The sequence below is a fragment of the Lontra canadensis genome, unplaced genomic scaffold, assembly GCF_010015895.1.
Source record: "Lontra canadensis isolate GAN:19392208 unplaced genomic scaffold, GSC_riverotter_1.0 scaffold7, whole genome shotgun sequence".
Lineage (NCBI taxonomy): Eukaryota > Metazoa > Chordata > Mammalia > Carnivora > Mustelidae > Lontra > Lontra canadensis.
Genome location: NW_022631001.1, coordinates 23,693,357 through 23,717,392, shown reverse-complemented (window position 1 = coordinate 23,717,392; position 24,036 = coordinate 23,693,357). Strand labels below are relative to the sequence as shown.

Genomic DNA, 24,036 nt, shown 5'->3' with positions numbered 1-24,036 from the left:
GCCTGGTTATGAATCCCGCCTCTGCACCTGGAACTCTGAAATCTGTAAAATGGTTACAACACTAATATCCACACCTTGGGATATATTTTTTTTTAAGATTTTATTTATTTATTTGTGAGAGAGAGAGAGAGAGAGAGAAAGCATGAAAAGGGAGAAGGTCAGAGGGAGAAGCAGACTCACCATGGAGCTGGGAGACTGATGTGGGACTCAAGCCTGGGACTTCGGGATCACAATCCCAGCCGAAGGCAGTTGCTTAACCAACTGAGCCACCCAGGCGCCTCACACCTTGGGATTTTTAAAAGGATGAAACCAGCAAAATGGAAAGTGGATTATTCAGTACCCGACCAGCGGAAGTGCTTATTCTTAATATCTTTCTCTGATCAAGCCAGCTCTTAAGAGCAAAAACAATGGGAAAATGACCTTTTTTCTAATATTCTTACAGCTCACACCAAACTCAAGTACCAAACTAGTAAAAGTGGGAAATTAAGCTGACATCTATAGTTTATTCTGGACTGTGTATTGTTTTAAACTCTTTGTATATATTATCTCATTTAATCTTTGTAATCCACCTGTGAAGTAGGTTAAGCTATAACCCCCATTTTACACCTGAGGGTCAAGTTACAGAGATTAAACAACTCATCCCCAGGCCTAGTGGAGGGTGGAGCTGGGATTCAGATCCAGGAAGAGCAGGAGGGATGTGGGCTCAATCACCAAGTCAGGACCAAGAAGCAGGAAAATAGAAATAGCAGCAAAAGGGGTATCAGCAAGAGAGGGGGAAACATAGGAGCGTGGACCACAAAGATGAATTCGGTTGATAAAACCAAACCCCTTATTTGGTTCTGGGCTTGCTGGTGGCCAAAGGGACAAGGGAGGCATGGCCAGTCGCACAGATCTCAACAAGAAAGCTGGAGAAAGTGTGTCGCAATCCTCCACGGAGCTCAGATCTCCAGGTGCTCTGCTAGAAACATGATCTCCCTCCCACAGTGGTGGGAAGGCTAGCACATCACCCCATCCCTGTGGCCACTTGCCGTGGCCATGAGCGATGACAGCTGAGGGCTGGCAGAGAATGCCATATCACCCGCCAGGGTCAGCGAGGCTCTGTGGGGCTGGAGTCACAGGCCTGCTCAGACCTTTCCAGAAACCCAACTTCCCCCAAGGACAGCTTCTGGAGCCCTGGAGGCCCAGCAGATACAGGGCCCTTGCACATACCGGACCACACACGGCTCCCTGGGTCCCACAAGCTTGCAGCTGTCAGCACATGGCCCTGAGGGAGGGGAAGTTCTAATCAGCTCTCTCAGCACAGGCCTACTGACCAGGGCAAACCACAGCCAGATGTGATATGTCTGACTCCAAGCCCTGCTCTGAGCTAGCCACAAGGCTTCTAGTTTCCGGAGCCGGCGCTTGGTCGGGAGTCCTCAAAGCAGATCTGGGGAGAGAGGCAGAAACTTGTGAAGAGCCCAGGACAGGAGTGCCCAGCACCCACCTGATAAAGCCCAAGTCTGTTAGCATGGCCCTCCAAACTGCCCAGCTCCTGCCCCAGACACTATGGCTTCCCCATCACCTGCTCCCACAAACCACTGCACAGACAGGTCCTTCCCCAACCGCCCCCCACCACCGCCCCCTCACTCCTGCTATCCTATGCCCTTGCTTCCAATAACTTCTTCCTTCCTCCCTTCCAAATCCCAAACCTCACTTCTCCTAGAGGCCTTTCCTGACCACCCCCTCACCCCAGCCCCTGAAGTTCTGCCCCTCCCCTGCCCCATGCTCTTTTTCACAGCATGACCCAGGGGTGAGATGGTGGTCCTGGAGGACCTGCCTTCAACAATCTGCTCTGCCCATTGCTCCCTGGGTGACACGTCCTCTTCTGGGGCCTCAGTTTCCTCTTCGGCGAAATAGGTGCTATAAGGACCCCTTCACCAGACTGCTGTGGCAATCAGATGACATGGCAGATGTGAAAGTGCTGCCTAGACCACAGGGGGCTGGACATGCAGACGCTGCAGTCATCCTCACTGTTTACATGAGGACAAGGAACCCCAAGCAAGGAAGGAACTCACAGATTCTGCCCGTCCAAGGGCGGAGCCGAGCCCGGCATCCCGTCCGTCCATCCATACTAGATAAGAACACTGGAAGGTTCTTAGTTTATCTCAGCCCCTCCTCCCTCTGTTCCTGGGGCAGTATCCCGATCCCAGCACCCCCTCCCTCAGGTGCTGTAGCCTTCCCGCACCACTCTCCATGGCTTGGCTAGGGCAGGGAAAGGTGCGAGGAGATCTCTGATTCTCATTTCCGCATATCATCAATTTAAAAAATTAATGATGGGCTGTTTTCCATTTTTTTCTTCCATGTTAAGTCTTTGAAATGCCCCCTGTGTTTGATACTCATGGCACATCACAGACTGGCTGTATTTCCAGTGCCCAGTGGCCACACAGGCCTGGTAGCTTCGAGGTATAAATGAGTAACAGACCCACAGTGCCTCACGCAGTGACTTAGACTGTGGGCTCTAGGGTCCCTTCACATTAGTCCACAAAGGTGCCTCCCAGTTCTGCCTGTCTTGCACCAGGGCTTCCGACTCATGGGTGCTGAGGGGATAAGGCATGAGCTTTAGGCACAGGCAGGCTTGAGCTCAGATCATAGTTCTGGGCAATGTTGAGCAAGTTACTGAAGCTTGCAGCTGCTTTGCTCCTGGGCAGAGCATAAGTCTCCTTCCTTTGCAGGTGCACATGAGGACAGAGCCCCCAGCCTGTATACTGGTAGCCTGGGATACCTGGAATCTCCATTCTGCCAGGCCCCTGGGGTACTCAGTGTGGACCCCATGCTCCATTCCGAACTGAAGCTGTGTAGGAGCTCACTTGCTTCGCAATCGCCTGTCCTGTCAATCTCCTTTTTCTTCCTAGAGCCTGGCCGCACTCTTTGCCTATGGCAGCTGTCTTTTCCACTCTTTCTGTTCATAGATACTTATCAGATACCCACTATTCCACCCCAGGCCATCTAGGCACCAGGGTTTCAACAGAGAACAAGATAAGCACGATCCCTGCTCTCGCAGAGCTGGGAGCCCAGCAGGGCAGAGACACTGAACAACGTTTGACTCAGACCTATGTGCATATGGAGCATAGTGATTTTCTCTGAAAATCAACTTCCCTTCTGCTCAGAATGCCCACCTCCTGGATTAGCAAGACACTCGACCTCAGCCTTTCTTGGAGTTCCCCAGCCAAGGTGAAGCAAAGGTCCTTATAGAGCGTTCAGGGACCAGTTCTCTCCCCGACCCAGCACATGTTGGCATCAATCCACCCAGGCTCATTCAGGGCCAAAACGCATGGAACACTGTTGACCCCTATCGCTTCTGATGAGGTGACTGCCCCATGCCCTCTTCTCTCCCAGAGTGTTTCCCCAGCCCACGGGCATCTCGGAGCAGAATGTCTGGCATCCAGCTGACGGCCCTTGGTTGTGTGTCCTCCCAGGGTGAAGATTCTCCCTCTGAGAGCCCGGCGGAGTCCCAAGAGAAGCAGGACAGCCTCACTCAGATTGCACCAGACCTGACAGTGATCCAGTTCATCAAAGGTAAGAGAGGATATAGAGAAGTGGGACCAGAGAGGCATGTGGGGCCGTCCAGGACCCAGCCCCTTCCTGCCCTTCTTGATTTTTCTTTCACACCTACAGACCCCTCATCAGCACCATACACTCCATAAGTCTTGACTTAGTTGAACCCTTCTGCCTGCAACATTAGTTTCTATTGCTATCTGTCAAAATCTTTCTTGTCCCCGTAGGTCAAGCACAAGTGTTATTCCTCTCCTTCCCCCCACAGCAAGCCTGGCTCTCCCTCCTCTCAGCCCTCCAAACCCTCAGGGCCAATAATCCTTGCTCTGCTTCCCTGAAGGACTATTAGGAGACTCAAATGGGGTGATGAATGGAAAGCCTTTCGTATACTATTAAAAAAAAAAAAACACCCTACTTATATAAGGTATAATTATCTTTTTAATTATCACCCCTGCCCGACTATTAGGCTGACCATGTCCCAGGACAGTAAGTTGAGCTGCCTGTGGTTTAGGAAGGTGATGACTGCAGGCTTTGCTTCAGCGCCCACCCCTGCCCCCACTGAGGACTCTTGAAACAGGAAATTAATCAGGCCAATTCTTGGAAGTGTGTCCTACGACTTGTTGTTTGGGATACCAGTAATCCAGCCTCCAGTTCTCCAGCCTCCCTGGGGTAAGGGGGGAGGGCTGGACCACATGGGGCTGGGCCCAGAGGCAGGAGGGGCTTAGACTCCCTAACCTCAGATCACTCCCCAGCTGCTGAAAGGCCCCAGCAGGCTGCTCCTAGGGAGAGTTTATTAATCACAGCTTTGGCTTCTGCCCAGAGGGAAGCTGGGGCCAATCACTGAAATTGGATCCTGGAGTGGGTGTCCTGGGCAGCTTGTCTCTGGTGGTTTCAGCTTCTCTGTGAGCCTAGAGGAGATCTGGGCGGGGGCTAGCCATAGGCCCTGTAGTTGGTCTGCAAGCCTGGCTTCTAGCCTTTCTGCTGAGTTCCAGAGGGATCAGTGATGACCTGAGGCTTGGCTTTGAGTACATGGGGCCATGGGGGAGCCAAAAGAAAGAGGAACCAGGACCCTTCAGCTGGAGGAGGCCTAAATTCTTGGCGAAAGACAGTCCCTGAGTTAGAGAAGGCCCCTGTCTGATGGGGGAGACACAGTCTCTGAGTGGAGAGAAGCCCTAGCTTACTTGATGGAAGAGACATTAAGCTAAGGGAAGCAGCTATCCAGCAGACGTGGCTCTTCCCCAGAAGTTATCCCTATCTGAGCGAAAGGCATAGCCCTGCCCTCCAGGAATTTTCCATCTGTTCTAAGGACAGGCGAAAGATGATGAAGAGATAGACGGTGTGTACAAAGTGCATTTGTGATGGGAGATAGAAGCAAGGAACAAGATCGAGCCCTCTGGCTGCCAGAGAGGCACAGGAATGTGGGTGGCATGGGGTCTAGTAGGAGGAATGACCTTTACGCTGAGAGTCAGGAAAGCCCTGGCAACTGCTGGCCTTGACCCGGCCGCTCTAGATGAAGTTGGGCCCCACCTGGTGAGGGCACCCATCTGGCCTGGGCCGATGCTCTCCAAGAGCTGGAGCAGCTACGTGGGGTAAAGGCCACATGTCACACCTTCTCACGTCAAGCGCACTGGCTGAATGCGCCGTATGTAGGGCAAGGGACTCAGGACGGGAGGCAGGGCTGGGACATGAAAGATGGGGAATTCCACAGCCCCAGCTCCTACCCACCCTGCCGGGACTGTTTGTCTTTATTTGTTGGCTGCTAAGGAAATGGTTCCTGGCCCGGCCCAGGGGGCTAGAGAACTAGCTGACTGGGCTCTGGCCACACTGTGAGGGCGGACAGAGATCTCCAGCAACAGAGACCCTGGTCTTGCCACTGCAGGAACAGACCTTCCCACTTGGCCCAGAGGAGCCCCGGTGCCATCTTTCCCCTCCAGTCCCAACTGCCAGGCGGTTTGCTCCTCTGATGTGTCTTCTTTGAAGGGCCTCTCCTCGCCTGCCCTCCCCACACCTCACGTTAACTTCCAGCTCACCTCCTGCGGGCAGAAACACATGCCCTTCTCTCCTGACGTCAGTGGAGAGAGAATTGCACGTGTCTGGAGAGAAAGCATTCTTGGCTGTCACCCGGGCTGCCCTTGAAGCCCTTTCCAAACTTCCCCCATGTCATGTGGTCACGTGCCCTTCAGGTTAGCAGACTTGCAAAGAGGAAACCTGTACATGAGGCACCAGGTTAGGAGATAACGAGTGATTGGGGCGGCCATCAAAGCCAGACCTGTCGCTTCTATGCCCCTCTATGTGTTTTTGTTCTTGCTGTGCCCCTCCTAGAAATTTCTTTTCCTTCAGGTCCATTCTTCAGGTCCTACCTCAAGAAGCTCCCCCCCCAGCACCAAGCCTGCTTGGTTTTCACCTTCTCTGGAGGTCTTCCTTCTGCCCCAACATCGTAATACTGGATCACGTGTTGGCCTGTATCTCCATTCATTTATTCCCTAAATATTTCCTGAGCTCTTGCGGTGCCCCAGGCTCAGGAGATTCAGGAATGAATAGAGCAGACAAAAATTCCTGCTCTGAATGAAGCTTATATTCCGGTGGGGTGACCGTAAAATGGCTAAGGGAGTGAAACATGTGGTATGTTAGGTAGAGTGCTGCAGAGAAGAGAAACGGGATGGAAGATCAGGGGCAGGCTGCTGTCCCATGCTGGGGACACGGGAGGAAAGCCTCAGGTATGGGGTGGCTTAGAAAGAGCTAGAGCAGGACAGGATGAAAAGGACTGAGTGGGAGAAAGTGAGATGAGTAAGCAGAACAGAAGAAATGGAACGAGGTGGGAGGCGATGAGATGAATGGAAGAGGAGGCATGGGATAGAACTCTGTGGCATCGAATTTTAGACGGAATCGAATGGAAAGAGGCACAATTGAGTAGCGTGCAGTCTAACTCAAAGGATGGGAACAAAACTGAGTTTCAAAAGTGGAACAGAATTAAATGGAGAGGAGTCAAATGTAACGGGATAGAATTGGGCGCAGTGGAATTAAATGAGACAGCATGAAAGGAATAGACCAGTTTAAACTGAACAGGACAAGACAGGACAGAAACAAAAGGCAGGCTGGCCTGCCCACTCTGACTGCTCCCCGCTCACCCCAACAGTGTTCCCCAGGGTGCTGCTGAGGACCCTGCGCCACCCCATCTTCCTGCTGGTGGTCCTGTCCCAGGTGTGCATGTCGTCCATGGTGGCAGGCATGGCCACCTTCCTGCCCAAGTTCCTGGAGCGCCAGTTTTCCGTCACAGCGTCCTACGCCAACCTGCTCATCGGCTGCCTCACCATCCCGTCAGCCATCGTAGGCATCGTAGTCGGGGGCGTCCTGGTCAAGCGCCTCCATCTGGGCCCTGTGCGTTGTGCCGTCCTCTGCCTGTTGGGGGCGCTGTTCTGCCTGCTTCTCAGCCTGCCCCTCTTCTTCATGGGCTGCTCTACCCACCAGATTGCAGGCATCACCCACCCACCCGGGTGAGTGTATGAGAAGCAGGTGGCTGAGGGCTTCAGGAAGGGGGCCTAGACAAGGCCAGGGGAAGGGGGTACCCGTCTACCTCAAAGCTCACTTTCCACCAGCACCTTCTCCTCCCCTCCCCACCTGGCTTCTGATCAGTGGGACTTCCGTCTCCGAGTCTCCAGTGAGGGTGTCAGGCATTACTAGGAGGGGCAAGGATCGAACTTTGCAGACAGGACAGCTCAGGCCTGGGGAGAGATGGAAGCCAAGACAGGGCAAACCGCTTGTGTGGCCGGCGTCTCCAGAGAGGCTAAGCCCTGTGGGCCAAGTGGAGGTTAAGGCAGAGGCCACATCAGAGAGCAGGGCCCAGCTCAGCGCGAGGAAGTCTTCGCTCCTGGGCAGAGGAAAGGCATGCCTGGGAGCCTGCTCAGTCTCCATCCCCAGGGGTGGGGGTGTAGAGAGAAGGGGTGAGCAGGGGCTGGAAGGCATCTATCATGGACACTGGAGAAGAGACTTAAGCCCTAGGAAGGGGTTGGTCTAACTTGTGGTTCTTAGAGCCTGGCAGCTAAAATTGTGTTGTTCCATGACCCTAAAATCCAAGGCTCTTTGCCCACATCTGAGGGAGCACCAGGAGGACAGCCTCCTCCCATGCCTGTCTCCCTTCTCGTTTCTCCCTCATCCCACCCTCACACATATGCTCTCTTCTGGTGGGGGCCGTCTTCGAGAGGATGCTGGAAGTTACTTCACTGTCTCTCCTCCAGAATGACTTCACTTTTCCTGGGAACTGCTCCAGGCTGAGGCTGGCCCAAGACCCAGCAAGAATTCCCCAGTTGTCCCTGTTCCTACCTCTCCCTGGGCATCTCCTCTCTCCACCCACACACCAGCTTTCCCCACCTGAGGGAAGCTTAGCGCTTCTCTCTGGCGAGGCCCCACATCACAACCTCTCCCCTATCATCTTTTCCCTTCCCCTGCTTCCTTGTCCCTCTTTCTCCCAAACAGCAAGGGTGCTGTGCTGCCTCCTGTCTGGGGAGCCCTTGTTCTAGGCACAGAGGGGAGCTTTACCCAGGCCCTCCGAAGTCCCTGGTCTGAGGAGAGCCAAGACCTTCATTTTTTTTTTTTATTTTAAGATTTATTTATTTGTTTTAGAGAGAGAGAGAGCACATGAGGTGGGGAGGGGCAGAGGGATGAGAGAGAGAAACTCCTGCAGACTCCCTGCTGCAGACTCCCCGCTGAGCACAGAGCCGGACGCAGGGCTCCATCCCAGGACCCTGAGATCATGACCTGAACCAAAATCCAGAGTTGGCTGCTTAACTGACTGAGCCACTCAGGCGCCCCAAGCCAGGGCCTTTAAATGATTTTTTTCCCCTAAATGTAAAGGGAAAAAAGTCAGCCTAGCACACATGCCTCTTCCCCTTTTCTTCTGCCCCAGCCGAGCTGATCAACAGAAACACTGACGTCCAGAGACAGGCAGAGACTGCCGGGTGATCCCACAGCTAATCAGGTGTCCTGCCTGCTCTAACACACATAACTTGAATTTTCTAAGAAAAGGAAGCAATCCAGCCCATCAAGAAAAATGCCCTCTTCATCTGAGACTACATTCTGGGATGAATTTATCTTATGTTCCCCAAAGAAGGGCCACTGAGGGATGGAGAATATTTGCATAAGTTCAAAGGCTAGTAGGATCTTGGGGCTGAAAGGGGTCTCAGAGGCCTCCATCCAACTCTACCCCCCACTCTTCCTGTTGGGAGCCTCTAGCCCATCTCCCTGCTCCCCTACCCCCATTTCAAGGAGCTCCCCATGTGGGGCATCCCTGACAGTAAAAAACTCTGCATGGAGCCAGATCTCTGGTCATGGTTCTCAGGGTGGGGAGCTGGGCTGTGGGGCTGAGAAGTTCAGGATCTGAGAGCTGGAAAGCCAGGCCAACCCTGCTGCCTTCTCTCCCACCAGCCACCTGCCTGGACCGGAGCTGTTTACAGCCTGCACAGAGCCTTGCTTCTGCCCACTGGACGACTTTAACCCTGTCTGTGACCCCAGAACCCATGTGGAGTACCTCACGCCCTGTCAGGCGGGCTGCACAGGCCAGACGGTCCAGGAGGCTCTGGACAAAAGTCAGGTGGGTCAGGGCTCTGAGCACTCCCTCAGCCTCCCCTGGGATCTGCCCCTCCCTGTCTTTGTGTACCCATCACGCTCTCCATCTTTCCACATTCTCATTCTGGGGTCTTAGAAGGCTTCCTGGGACGTGACATTTGTGTTGGGTCTTCGAGGATGAGGGAGCCAACTAGGAAAGGGCTTTCTAGGCGGGGGAACTGCAGAAGCAGAGTCTGCACACCCATGCACACAGTGTTTCCAGAACCTGGAAAGAACTGTTGGAGCAGAAGCATAACGTATCAAAGAGGGAGAGTGAGGCACAGGCAAAGAAGGGCCTTGAATGCTGGGCCACCAGTAGGGACTTCACCAAGAGAGTGTTGGGGAGCATTGGTTAGGCTGGCAACAGTGTCAGATCTGTATGTGATCACACTTGAGGCTGTAGGTTGGAGGAAGGTGAGCAGAGGCTGGCCCAGTAAGCCCAGTCAGTCAGTCATTTAGTCAACAAACCTTCATAGAGCTCCTCCTCTGTGCTGGGCCCTGTGTGTGGGGGGAAGGGAGAACTGAGGACCCAGAGCCAGGGGACCCTACCCTCAAGGAACTCCCAGCAGTGAAGGAGGCAGAATAAGCAGCCCCAATGCATACGGTGTGAACCTTAAACAGGTCTCCAAGACGAGCCACCCCTCGCCTTTCTCCTCAGTCCCCCAAATGAGAAATGAAGAGAACACCTGCCTTCCTCAGAACCCTAGACTGTAGAAGAGCCTGTGGAAGGGGGTGTGCAGTATCAAACTGGCCATTATAAGGGGTCCCTTCTCCAGAGTTCCCTACCTTTGTCATGGGGAACTCCTGCCTTTACATCCTGCTGGGCATCAGTGTCCAAGCCCAAGGGTCCTCCCGGTAGGGACCTGGGACCCATGGGCGGGAGCCCTGGAAAGCTGCTGGCTGATGGGGCTTCAGGCCAGCAGGCGCCACCTAGGGGCTGTGCAAACCCTTTGCATTTGCAATCGCAATCCCGGCCTTGGGGCCTTCTTAATTCTCACTGTCTTTACCTGGTTTCATCTCCTTGATACTCTTCCAGGGGACCCCAGTTCCTGCTGGCTGGGGCAAGATCCCCCAGGGAACAGTGAACTTTTGCGGATGTGGGCCCCTGAGTGCCGCGGCCAGGTCATCTGGTTCGAACCCCACCCCCTTCTTCCCTGTAACTGGCTCTGTCACCTCAGGCAAATTATTTAATCTGTGTCTCCATTTCTGGGCCTATAAAACAGAGGTGATCATATTGAGTACCTACTGTATGGCTGCACTGTGCTGAATGCTTTCCTCAGGCAAATTCATTAAACAGTGAGTAAAGGGTCACACGACAAAGCCCGTGAAAAGTACTTAAAACAGTGGCTGGGAAATTTTGCACTGGGTAGTACACACTCCTGTTATGCCTATTATACAGATGGGAAATGGAGGCTCAGGAAAGGACCAGGCATTGCCCACAGTCTTAATGCCAGCGCTGGGATTATAACCCAGGGTTCTGGCCTCCCAGCCCAGCCCCCTCCCCAGAGCATCCTCAGAGGTTGTGTCTGGGGATAGTGTTTGGAGGAAGGTGCACTGGTCAGCACTCAGGAAGTGTCGCTCTGGCCTGGAATAGTCTCGCTGCAAACCTGCCTCCTCAGGCCGACCGTGAGCGAGCTCGCGGGCCCGGGGCTGGGTCGCTCAGCAGCCGGCGCGACTGTGCTCAGAAACCATTTATGAAGGAGTAAATTACCAGGGAAAAGATGGGGAAAGTCGGGCGGTTGGTGGGATCTGAGGCTCAGGGGGTGAGGCTGAAGCCCCTCTGGGGAGGAAGAATCAGAGGCAGCTGGAGAGATTGACGTCATCCATAAGAAGAACTTGCTGCTGGAGTTAGATGGATGGGAATGAGAGCTGGGAAAACTCCAAGAGGAAGGCCCCTAGCTCTTTGTCCAGCCCAGCCATCTTCTGCCACTCAGAAAAGGCATGAGGGCGGGTCTCTCTCTTCTAGCAACATTGCCTAGCCTAGTTCTCCCCTTACCTGTCCCTCCATTGTGCCTCCAACCCAGTGGCTTGCTCAGCCTGGAGGGAAAGGGCCACATGGTGTGTGCTCAGCAGGTCACACACCAGGTCTCTCTCTTTCTCTCACCTTGCCCTAATTCTACCTCCTAAGTATCTCTCAAATCAAAACTCATTTCCCCACCCTCCTCCCCCTCCCACCACTCTCTCCCGAGGTGGGCCTCTTGGCCTGCCTCCCCAGTCTGGCCCATCCTCTTGAAGGAGCCACAGTGACTTTGGTGCTGCCAGCCTTCATCCCTTCGTCCCTCCCTCCTGTGCTTAAATGCTTCCCAAGGCTCCCAGAGACCGCCTCAGGGACTCCCAACCCTTTTCACAACAGGAAGTGTCTGAGGCTGCCCACGGCTGGAGGTGACAGACTGCCCCAGGCCGAGCGGACCACCCCGAGGGCTGATGGCACCTGGCCCTGCATACCTGTTTCTCAGCACAGGCCAAGGTTCCCTGGGACACACTGGTCAGAAACTGTTCTCTGAGGAAGAAAAGCCTAGGCTTCCTGGCTGGCTTTGCTCCTGGGAGGCACCCAAAGACACGGGCAGTGGAGACCACTTCTGAAGGAATCCAGGGCTGGAAGTTTTCCAGGCCATGTGGTGGTGAGAATGCAGGCTGTCCTCAAGCATGCCCCTGGGCCAGCCTGAAAAGGAGTCAGCTTTTCGCAGCTTGAAAAGGAGTCAGCTTTTCGCAGACTTCAGCCTCTGGAGGGGTCCCAGTTTTGGGGGGGAGTCTCCTATTGGACATTACCCTGGCGGGATGGAGGGCTAGGCTTTGTCCTCTGGCCCTGGAGCCCCCAGACCTCAGAAAGCTGTACTCCCTTGTGTAGGCTCTGCAACCCTGCTGGGGCCAAAGCTTGCTTCAGGACCCTGCCCATCTTGCTGGGTTCTAGCCTCTCTAAACGGCTTTCCATTTCTGTCAGTGCCTGGGTACCCTCAGGACAATGTTTTCAATACTTTACCCAGCATTTTGTTGTCAGCAAGATGATTGGCAGGGCCCTGGACCACTGTGTTTCTGGAAACAGCAGTCCAGGTTCCTCTTTTATGTCCCAAGCTCAGCAGGCAGCTGGGCCCAGCGCAGCCAAGTGCAGCCCGAGCGCCTCCCCTCTGCCCTCCGCCCCAGGCAGACAAAGACTTGCAGCGCTCTTGCCTGCCACTTTCCTGTATTTTACATCTGACCTTCCTTCCCTCTCCTCATTTCAGTTTTCCTCTTGGCAAATTCCTATTCATTCTTCCAGAGCCAAATCTAGCACCCCTCTCCGCGGAGGTCGTCCTTGCCCTTCACCTGCTGAAGCCTGGTTCCCATGGTGCTGTCTGGGTCCCTCTCTCCTGTGCTGGAATCTCTCCTTGAGAGTTTCCTCTGCGACCCAGTGCCCTGGAGGAGGACCTCAGTGAAGTAGAAAGGGAGGGACACTGAGCTGGAAAATCTGTGTTCCTTCCCCAAAACACTCTTAAATAGTTTGGTTTTTTTAAAGATTGTTTTACTCATTTGAGAGAAAAAGAGAGAGAGCACGTGCAAGAGAGCATGTAAAAAAGAGTGGTCATAAGCACAAGGGACCAGCAGAGGGAAGAGCAGGCTCCCCGCTGAGCAGGGAGTCCGATGCGGGGCTCGATCCCAGGACCCTGGGATCATAACCTGAGCTGAAGGCAGATGCTTAACCGACTGAGCGAACCAGGTGCCCTTTTATCCCCATAGCTTTTTTTTTTTTTTTTTTTTTTAAGATTTTATTTATTTGAGAGAGCGAGCCTGAAAGAGATCCCCAAAACAATCTTGGTTACTTTGATTCCTGGCACAGTCAGGAATTTGGAACATTCTGACATCACCAGGTGAAAGAATGAGCAAGTTCGTGTGCACGTGTGTGTATGATTGTGCATGCTGTGGGACTGCTGTGTGTGCGTTAGAGTGACAGTGGCGTGTATGGGAGTGTGTGTGGTGTGGTAGGGGGTGAGGCTCTCCCAGCCCCTCGCCCTCTTCTGTCCTCTGCTTCCCTCTCCCCACAGCCTCAGCCCCTGTGTGTGGAAAGCATGTGGGCTGCGTACCTGCCTGGCTGCCCCCTCCCACTCGCCTTGGGTCCAGAAAGCCTAGCCTCCAGCCAGCTTTGCCCCAGCTGGTTGGTGCCCTCAGGTCCCGCACAAGCCTTTGGGGGCCTCAGGCACTTGGCCAGCTGCTTGCCCTTGGAGGCTCCTGAAGGCTTTTCTCTGCCCCCTTCCTGCTCTAGGTTTTCTACACCAACTGCAGCTGCGTAGTGGGGGGCGGCCCTGTGCTCGCGGGCTCCTGCGAATCGTCCTGCAGCCACCTGGTGCTGCCCTTCATGCTCCTGGTCAGCCTGGGGGCCGCCCTGGCCAGTCTCACCCACACACCTTCCTTCATGCTCATCCTAAGGTGAAAGCGGGCGAGCCCAGACCCAGGGGATCCCAAAAAGTCCTTAAACCCAGGCAGGATAAGGGATCCTAGAGGCAGGGTTTGAAGGAGGAGGCCACTCGGGTGTCCTGCCCCCCGCCCCGCCCCCATAACAGACCAGGTTCTCCTTGCCCCGTCTCCGTCTTCATGGCAACCTACTAAAGTGACGTCATCCTCCCCCATTTATAGGTAAGAAACCTGGGGCTCAGAGGAAGTCAGAAGCCAGCCCCAGCTCTCATGGCAAGTGTTGAGTAGAGAGAACTAGGGCCAGGGCCCAGAGCCAGGCCCCTACTTGCCCCAGGAGAGGAGAGGCCACCCAGGCACAGTGAGGACAAAGCGGAGCATTGCCTGACGGCCCATCCCCCCACCCTGCCCCTAGAGTGTGGGTCGGGTTGAAGGAGGGTACAGCCAGAAAACCCAGCCCTGTCCATGTGGTTCATGATTCTTCAAGTCCATGAGCCCTTACAGGTCCACCATGGACCCAGCCCACAAGAGTATACTGCCTCTTGTTCCCTGATCTTGCCGACCATTGTCCTAAGGGTGCCTGCTGGGACTGATAGATCGTTACCTGAGGCCAAAGTCCGTATGCCTAGGGTGGGGGCCGGAATAAGGGGACCTCAGAACAGGATAATTCCAAGAACAGGATATTTCATTGTGCTGGGATTATTTTTTTAAACCACTTTTTTTTTTTTTTTAAGATTTTTGTTTATTTACTTATTTGAGAGAGAGAGAAAAGGAGCAGGGCGAGGGAGAAGCAGACTCCCCACAGAGCAGGGACCCTGACTTGGGGCTCGATCCCAGGACCCTGGGATCATGACCTGAGCCGAAGGCAGACACTTAACCAACCAAGCCACCCAGGCGTCCCTGGGATTATTTTTATTCCTTATCTGTTTTCTGGAAAATTACAAGGGGGATGGCACCCCTCACAAATACGAGAAGACACATAGATCTATAAAACTGGCTGGCCTCCAGAGAGGAGGTAGAGGACTCCTATGTCCCAGCAGGCAGGCAGCCTCTGTGAGAAGAGTTAATTCAGGCAGTGGGCTGCAATTTCTGACCGACCCTTGACACCCACCTGCTGTGGGATCTTAGCCAAGTCACTTAAGCTGTGTCAACATTCATCAGTCTCCTTATCTGTAAAATGGGCTAATGATAAAACCTACGTCATGCGAGGTGCAGTAGGGGTTGCACTGTAGAATGACGGAGCCTGTAGTAAGCACTCCGTAAACAGCAGCTGCTGGTATTGCTAAGGAGGCCCAGGGAATCCTAGGCTAGGGCCTCGAAGCATTTTGAGAAGTTAGAAGGCATGTCTGACTACCTAGTTTTAGGTTTTGCCGAGTGTAGGAGGAAGGAGGAGGAATTTGGTGGGCCCAGGGGTCGGGGGGGTGTTGTGAGCAAGAACACAGGGAAGTCAGTGCAGAGTCCTGATGGCTAGTGGGAGTGCCTGGAACGTGGGTGTTGGGCTCCACAGGTTGAAGGGAAATGGAGTGGGGAGCCTGAACCCACCCCCACCCCAGCTCCCAGGACCTTTGGACTTGGGGAAGGCTGGCCCTGGGTGCTGAGAGAGAAGGGGATGGTGAGAGTCCCTGGGGGGTTGGGACCCTCTCAATCCTCATGTTGCTGTGTTTCTGCTTGTTAGGGGAGTGAAGAAAGAAGACAAGACTCTGGCTGTGGGAATCCAGTTCATGCTCCTGAGAGTTTTGGGTAAAGAACCTTCCTGGGACCCTTAGCTCCGACACCCATGGTGTGCTGGGCCCAGGGGCACAGGGGTGAGCAGGACCCAGGTCCTGACCTTAGGGATCGTGGGACCCTGGCAACAGATTGGACCTGGGACCCTGGAGGTGGGCGTACGAACAGCAGTAAAGCCTTCTAGTGAGGCAGCACCAGCATAAGGGCTGGGCTTGAGGGCCGAAGACTTATGGGACAAGAGGCCCCAGTGGCTCTGGGGGGGTTGTGTCTGCCAGGGAGCAGGGAGGTGGGTAATGCACGCACGCCGGACCCCCACTGTCCCCTGACCACCTCCTCCTGCAGCCTGGATGCCCAGCCCTGTGATCCACGGCAGCGCCATTGACACCACCTGTGTACACTGGGCCCAGAGCTGTGGGCGTCGGGCCGTGTGCCGCTACTATGACCACGACTTGCTCCGAAACCGGTGAGACCTGGGGTGGGGGCTGCCAGGGCCTCTGGGAAGGCTGCTGGCAATACTCCTGGGGTCCCAGGTGGGAGAGCAGCAGGGACAAGAGGCCCATTCATATCCCACTGCGAGGCAGCAGGTCTCTATCTTGTACTGAGCTCACAAGTCCTATGACCCAGCCATGGTTCCTGACTCTTACAGATGAAGAAAGGGAGAGTTAAAGCAGCCCAAGGTCACACAGCTGATAACTGGCAAAACTGGGTCTTGAACCCAAGTGGTCTAAGCATGGTCTGTGCAGGAAATGTATCATCATGGTTGAGTGTGGGGAGAATTAAGGGAACAGCCCAGATGTCAGAGAGAAACAAGGAGTTGAAGTGGGGTTGGGAGAAGGCCTCACTAGGACACAGGAGGCCTGGTATCCAGCCCAGATCTGTCTGTCCATCAGGAGACCTGCGTTTTCTGGAATCGAGTTTTCCCATCTGTGTAATGGGGAGCCCAAAGGAACTTGAAGACCAAGAGGCTGCTGGGATGGGATAGGAGGTTGGAGAGGACTTGGTGACAGGGCTGGGAGCAGGGAGCTGGTCACTGCCAGCTCTGCGGAGGGCATGGCTCTATGGGCTGGGACTGACCAGGGCATTTCCTAGAGGAAGAAAAATCGAATAAGAGCCTTGGTGAGTTAGGCAAACAGGGGAGAGGGAATCCTCTTGTGGCAGGTGGGGTGATCTAAAGTTGCAACTGTCAGGCCCCCTGAATTCTTCAACAGTCAGAGAGAAGCAGGAGTGGCCCAGGCTACAAGTTGGCTAGGGACAAGGCAGGGAGGATGCCCAGGCTTCTGCCCCCCACCCAGTGCTTCTTCTGCAGAGCCTCTCCCCCTCTATCTGGGAAGGGCGCCCATAGAGGTCAACTCCAGGGGCTTCCCTGACTCCCCAACAAAGGCCATGGTGATGGGGCTACTGGCCTGTGGCTGGAGGCCTCTTTCCCCGCCTCCCCCCACAGGGCTTCAATGTCTCTGACCACACATCGAGTGGTGATGGCTGACCTTGCTCTGCCTCACCCCAAGGACATCCAACCCCTAAACAGGGAGGTCCTGAATTCACGGGTCCCTTGGTCTTTTCCAGGTTCGTTGGCCTCCAGGTCTTCTTCAAGACAGGCTCCCTGGCCTGCTTTGCCTTAATTTTGGCCATCCTAAGGCAGCAGGACAAAGATGAGGGGACCCAGGTGACCGTATCCACACCTGGCCTACAGCAGCAGCTGTTAACGTCAGGGCCAGAAAAGAAGCCTGAGGAATCCAGAGTGTGAGCTGGCCCTAGAGGGGCAGGAATGCGTTCTCCGGGCCCTTTGCCCAATCTTGGGTGTCAGGAACTCTGTTTTCCAGTTCCAACTCGTCTGCTAACTTGCTCTGTGACTTCAGGCAAGTCACCCTCTCTGGGCCTTTGTAACTCATCTGAACCAAAGAGTTGTCTAGGGGTTTGGTGTGTTAGCCACTTGTAAAGCATGCACGATGGTCTTCCCTCTTCCTCTGCCAGCCGGTCAGGCTGACCTGAAACCAGGCTTTGCTGGCAGAAGGGCTGTATCTCTTTCCCCCAGGCCCTAGAATAAAGAAGTAGACCATAGCAGGCCCGGCTGCCTTACACACCTGGCCCTAGCTCAGCTCTGCCGCTTGCCGGGAGCAGCCCACCCTCTCTGGGCCTCAGGCACCATCTCTGATGGGTAGAAATGGACTTTCCAGCTTTTCGGCCCCTTCCAGCTATGGCCATCTCTGTGGTCAGGATGCACTCATGTCTCCTCCCTAGCCCGGCTCAGCCTGGAGGCGGGGCCAGGACAGCCTCTGTCAAGAAATATCCATTTGGCGCCCCCTGGAGGCAGAGCTCTGAGCTCTGAGGGGTGCCCACCAGGGAGGAAGCCGGCCTCACACTCAGAACACTCAGGCCAGTCAAGGCCTTCAGCAAACCTGGTGTGAGGGCCCCTTGGGGCACTTAGCTGAGGGGGCGGCTAACTCTGTAGACTCAGGAAATTCTAGTCTTTGCCTCAGGGAGCCATAGTCTGGGCCTGGTCTCTGCCTTAGGGGCTCCAGGGGGTAAGGAGATCCAGGCCCTACATCTGGGCATTTTCTGACTTCAAAGACCAAACACACCCAACACACATTCACTGGTACTTATGCATGGCCAAGGCTTCACACCGACCAGGGCCCACCAAAATCACTGTGACCCCTGTGGACTAGAATCCGGATTTCACCATTTCCTTTCGGGTGCCCCAATCCTCATTGCCTGTCGCTCTGTAGATAATGTCTGGTTCTGTGATAACCATGTTTTGGGGGCAACACCTGGTTCTCTGTGATGCCTGAGTTGGTATAAGGACCTGTTCTTTGCAGGGCCAAGGAGTGAAACGTCTGGCTCTGGGTAAGGAGGGGGTCTGTGGAATGCTTGGGTCTGAACCAACTGGTCCTTCAGTGGGCCTTGTCTTGTTTTATGGCCAGTCTTCTCCGGCCTGGCTGTCCCTCTGGGGAGGGGGAGAGAGTTTTCTGATGTACCCCAGCCCATTCTGTTGTCACCACACAGCTGACCTGGCTGAGACCTGCTGCGTGGGAAGCAGGAGACAGAGCTCTCGGCCATGGCTTCCCAAGCCTGGTGTCCAGCCCTGTGCTGGAGGCAGGGGAGAAGCTGGGGGGCAGGAGGAGGGCACTGGAGGCCCATGTGGCTCTGGCCCTCTGAACAGCTCCTGTGGCTGGACTGTGAGGTTCTCCCACGTGAAAGAAGAGGAAGATGAAGGTACAGAAGTTCTAACTCCCATTTTGATTCTACTGGTTGTTACCTTCAAATGTTTAATAAATATCTGAGCCTGTATTTATCAATGTCAAGAATTTCAAGGTTTCTTCCAACAAGATGAGGCCATTCACATGTGTATATTCCTTCTCCTTTGCTCCTGTTTCCCAGGTTTTGCAGAAATAGTCTGAAATTATAGACACGGCTTATTATTAAATTTGTTCTTGCATAACGTCTCTTATATTACAAAATTCCTTTCTTACAAAGTGCATTAGAGTTTGCAGCAACCACATTATTTCTAGTTATTTAGATTTAAGTTTTACTGGATTCATTGTTCACTGTTATTTCTTGCATATGACATCGTTCCCTAGCTGTATATTCTGGTCTAATTTTCATTTGACTGGGTTATTTCCTCTAATAATGGTTTCAGAAATGGAATAAGGTCATGAAGCTTTCCGAGTCCTCACCTGTTCAGATTCTTGTTCACATTTTACAGAAGAGGAAACAGTTCAGAACGAATAAGCAACTTGTCCAAGATCATATAGAACATAAATGGTGGAGCCAGGGTTTTGTGGGAATGGAAGCTTATACACTTTGGGGAGCCCTCTTTATGAAGAAGAGCACAAGGGGCCCCTGGGTGGCTCAGTGGGTTAAAGACTCTGCCTTCGGCTCAGGTTATGATCTCAGGGTCCTGGGATGGAGCCCCGCATCAGGCTCTCTGCTCAGTGGGGGGCCTGCTTCCTTCTCTCTGTCTCTGCCTGCCTCTCTGCCTACTTGTGATCTCTGTCTGTCAAATAAATGAATAAAATCTTAAAAAAAAAAGAAGAGCAGCACAAAATTTGGTCAGAAAGTGAATATTTATGTAGAACGTGAAAAGAAGTCAAGGCAAATACATCACACAATTCAGAAAAATAGCATATATTCTACCAACAGTTGCACACACGTCTAAAATAAAAGACGGAATTTTCCTCCGCCGACGACTGGCAGGATTTTCTGTAGCCTAGCTTCTGGTTCTGTCATTGCAAACCTCTTTTCCCTCTATTGCCCAGGTACTTCCAGGGCCAGGCCACATAAAACACATTCATGCCCCCAAATGACCTCTGGATATGACACATTGATGTCACAATGCTGATTGAGTTGGACATGGGTGGGAAGATTCCTAGAGGCCTTTCTCTACATGCAGGTGGTTAGCAATGAGTTATCTAGAAAGAGAGGTAACTGGGAATCATATAAATATATCCCAACAAACCCAAATTAAGTTGATCCCCAACTCACCTGCCCCTTAGTCAGATCCCAGAAATGCCCACTGGCCTCTCCAACCACCTCACATAAAAAGGAACTGGGACACAAGTAGTTGGAGTAGAAAGAACTAGCAATCTTAACTACTTGTGATTAAAGTACCTCACCTTTGCAAATTTCCCAAGAACACGACAATGTGAACACATTGCAGAGGCCCCTCCCTGGGCCTGAGGAGAGACGATGATACTCAAGCAACATGAGCTTCATGCTGAGTCCGCCTCTGGATCGAGCTGAGATTTGAAGGAGAGGGTGAGGTCCTTGTGCTTAAAACCTCCCAGGCTGGTCAGGGTGAGAAGTCATCACAAGAGAGACATAGGGCTGAGAGCCAGGCGTGGAGTAGGTCAGCTCCGCTGGGAGGGGATCCCAGTGACCAAGAAAGTCCAGGGAGCAGCCCTCTTATGGCCTCTGGCCAATGAGGACCCGTAAGCAATTGCATCTGTGAGCTCACTTTCTTCTTACCCAGCATCCGGAAGCTGGGAGAAAGGCATTGTCTCCATGCTAGAGCTGAGTGGTAGTAAAATCCAGCAGTTTCTCCTGGAATCAGAATGAACATTCTGGGGCGCCTGGGTGGCTAAGTGGGTTAAGCCTCTGCCTTCAGCTCAGGTCCTGATCTCAGGGTCCTGGGATCGAGCCCCGCATCAGGCTCTCTGCTCAGCAGGGAGCCTGCTCCCCCCTCCTCTCTGGCTGCCTCTCTGCCTACTTGTGATCTCTCTTTCTCTGTCAAATAAATAAATAAATAATCTTAAAAAAAAAAAAAAAAAGAATGAACATCCTGATGCCTGGCTCAGAGGCCCTTCGGCCCATAGACCCATGCTAGAGAGTTGCAGCAGGGACATGCCTCTCCAGAGCCTGGAGCCAGGCGCCATGCGTGGAGTGCAAATAAATGAAGAGAAAGAACCCAGCACCTTCACCATTCTTTGGCCCTAATGAATCCTTTCCCCCTAATAGGCCCCAGCGTGTGTTCTTCCCTCTACCTGAAGGGACTTCATCCCCACCCCCACTTCTGGCCTCTTCATCCCACTTCACGAAGTCCTACTCAACCTTCCAGACCCAACTCAAAGGCCACCACCTCTAGGGAGAAAGCCTGGTACAGGTAATGGGAGAGTGGATGACAATCAGCTTAAAGAATGATGAAAGATGGATCTGCATTAAAATCACACACAATCAAGGGGCACCTGGGTGGCTCAGTGGGTTAATCCTCTGCCTTCAGCTCAGGTCATGATATCAGGGTCCTGGGATCGAGCCCCACATCGGGCTCTCTGCTTGGCAGGGAGCCTGCTTCTGCCTCTCTCTTTGCCTGCCTCTCTGCCTACTTGTGATCTCTGTCTCTGTCAAATAAATAAATAAAATCTTAAAAAAAAATCAGACACAGTCATATAAACACCTGAGCCTCTGATTTCAGAGGTTGGGGACCATCTGAGGCCTGGCTGTAGACCTCCAGTGGAACAGAGTGAAAAGAACAGAGGTTTAGAGTCAGAGATTTGGGTTCAAATCCTGACTCCCGCTTATTCACAGTGTGACACTGAGTAAGTGATTTAACTTCTCTGTTTCTTCACTTGTATAGTAAGCCTGGTCATTCCTATCTCCTGTCTCTCAAAAGTTGTGAAGACTGAGTAACAACACACTCACTCAGAGGCAGCACACCGAATGACCAATATTTGTAAGTTTCCTTCTTCTGTCCCTGAAAGAATTTAAGGAGCACAGAGAGCATGGGGGCGGGACCAGGGATGAAGACAGAGGGAGGAGGCACCACTGAGGGGAGACACACTCCCTTTGCTGCCCCGGCTGCAGCTCTGCTTGTCCCCTAAATCTCCCTTCCACTGTCAGCCAGGGCTCTCAGCCTGCCCAGTCTTATCTCTCCCCACAGCCAGCCTGGGACAGCTCTTCCCAACTAGATTTACATTTTTATTGATTTTCTTTCTCGCTTCCAGAGCAGTCCCTTCCTCTGCTTCTCCTTTTGCTATAAAATGGGCTTACCCTGGGAAACAGCAGGTCGGGGGCTGGCCAAGAGGTGATGGTTCAAGGCTGGATTCAGCCACCATTGCCTCATTCATTCAACGACCCAACTGACCAACAAATCCTACATGGCTGCTCTGCATGCCCGCACTGGCACTGCTGGGGACACAGCCAGGGTCGGATACAGCAAACTCCCAGGGTAAGCAGATAAAATGACAATCGGTAACAAAAGCATGACTCGTTGTTTAGGAGAAGGAAGAAGAGGAAGCCATGAACTCTTCCTGGGGCCACCAGGAAAGGCTTCCAGAAGAGTTAAATCAGAGCTGACGTAGAAGATTAGGCAGGAAGTCTGCAGGTAGAGAAGATGGGAATGGGCATGAGAAACACCAGGATGAGCAAAGACAGGGAGGCACGAGAGAGTAAGGTGCATCTGAGGCACGATATGAGAGCAATGTGGCAGGGGTGTACCATGTGTGCAGGGCAATCGGGGGAGACTGGAGAGCTGAGGCTGGAGACACCAGCCGGGACCAAGCCTTGAGTTCCTGCTGAAGGCTTTGGATATCTTCCTGAGGGCAAGGAGGAGCCCTTGAAGCATTGATTGATGGATTATTCCATTGACTGGTTATTTTAAGCAGGGAGTGACAGGACAAGATTTGTGTTTTAGAAAGGCGGCTGGCTGCACCATGGGGGCTTTGAGTGGAAAAAGGAAGCTGGAGGCCAAGAGCTCAGGCAGGAGTCTGGTGCACTAATCAAGGGGAGAAGTAGGAGGCCTTGAACCGGGTCAAAAGAGGCATCGTAGAAGTGGGGCCATCTAAGCTGAGTCTTGAAAGATGAGTAGGAACACACCAGGTGGAGAAGTTGGGAAGGGTGTCCAGGGAGAAGAGTGGCACAGATAAAGTCTCAGCATACAGAAAGTTCCCGGAAGGCTTGGGGAATTTCCACTAGTTCAGCCGGGCTGTGGTGTGGCCTAACAGAGAGGTCATGGTGAGGGATGAGGCTGAAAAAGTGGGTCGGGGCCTTCAATTTCTCTCTGTGTTCTCTGTCTCTTGAAGCTAGACTGGTGTGGGAGAGAAGAGGGAGCACTTACCACTTACGCAGAGATCGCTATGCAGGGCTACCTCCCTTCTAGACTGTGAGAGCCCTGGGTCAGGGGTGCTCCATACTCAAAGCAGACCTTTCCATGACCAGGACCCTTGGCATTTTCCAAAATCCCTTCATGCCTGATCTTTGAGGTTTCCTGGTGAGACACGTGGAAGGAGGATTATATTCCCCATACAGCAAAGAAACCATGGCCCGAGAAAAGTGCAGGAACTTGTTCAAGGTCACTCAAAAGCCTCTCAAAACTCTGCTGTTTTTTCTGATACAACTTCTTGTCCTGGAATCACATATACATACTAGATAATAGAGCGGCTGCTAACTAACATGGTTGGAATGAAAAATAAAAAGGAGAAAAAACACATCAAAGAAAGAGACCACCTTCTCCCATTCCCAGTTCCTCTACCTTCACCCTGCAGACACTCCAGCTGAGAAAACAGAACCAGGTTCCTTCTGTTTTGGAATCCAATAGCTATGAGAACACATCCCAGCCCTGCCACTTTCCAGGTGTGAAAAGTCACTGCCCTCATCTCAGCGTCAGTTTTCTCATCCTAAAAATGGGAAAAGCAAACTCCACCTTTCGGGAACGCTGCGAGGATTTAATATGACAATATAGCATTACAGTAGTTACAAAGGAACAAACTACCCCAAACCTCAGCAGCTTAGAACAATACGTGTTCATCATCTCACACAATTTCTGAAGATCGAGAACCCGGAAGTGAATAAAGTGGGAGACTGTGGAGTCAAGACCTCCCGTAAGGTTGCAGTCAGGGGTCAGCCAGGGCCGCAGTCATCAGAAGGCTCAGCTGGGATCCACTTCGGGGCTCACTCTGTGGTTGCTGTCAGGACTCCATTCTTTGCTGGAAGGTGGTCAAAGGGTTTAATTTTTAGGCAAGCCTCTCCAGAAGGGTACTCTTGCCGTGGTGGCTAAGTTCCCCTGGAATGAATGATCTAAGAAAGAGAATGTGTACTGCCAAGATGGAAGCCATGGTGTCTTTTATGATGTAATCTTGGAAGTGGGAGACCATCACTTTTGCCACAGTCACACAGACTGGGGGAGGGGAACACAAAATAGTGTGAATACCAGGAGATACGTATCATTGGAAGCCATCTGGAAGCTGGTTACAAGCGGCCAGAGCAGTGCCTGGTGCACAATAGGTACTTAGTCCCTAGTAGCTGCTGTTATTCCCCCAACGCTTCTAGACTGAAGGGGACAAGATCTGAACATGGAAAGATGAG

The 24,036-nt window shown here is 53.0% G+C and overlaps 1 protein-coding gene across 2 annotated transcripts in view; it reads left to right on the top strand.

Annotated features, from left to right (window-relative positions):
* SLCO2B1 (solute carrier organic anion transporter family member 2B1) overlaps positions 1 to 18,676 on the top strand; it is a 44,618-nt gene extending 25,942 nt beyond the window's left edge. For both annotated transcript variants that reach the window (XM_032853053.1, XM_032853054.1), the window contains exons 8-14: positions 3,456 to 3,555; positions 6,668 to 7,025; positions 8,953 to 9,118; positions 13,370 to 13,533; positions 15,191 to 15,255; positions 15,583 to 15,703; positions 16,804 to 18,676. In XM_032853053.1, coding sequence (XP_032708944.1) covers positions 3,456 to 3,555; positions 6,668 to 7,025; positions 8,953 to 9,118; positions 13,370 to 13,533; positions 15,191 to 15,255; positions 15,583 to 15,703; positions 16,804 to 16,984 — 1,155 coding nt within the window. In that variant the 3' untranslated portion in view covers positions 16,985 to 18,676. The remainder of the gene's footprint in view (positions 1 to 3,455; positions 3,556 to 6,667; positions 7,026 to 8,952; positions 9,119 to 13,369; positions 13,534 to 15,190; positions 15,256 to 15,582; positions 15,704 to 16,803) is intronic.
* The last annotated feature ends 5,360 nt before the right edge of the window (positions 18,677 to 24,036 follow it).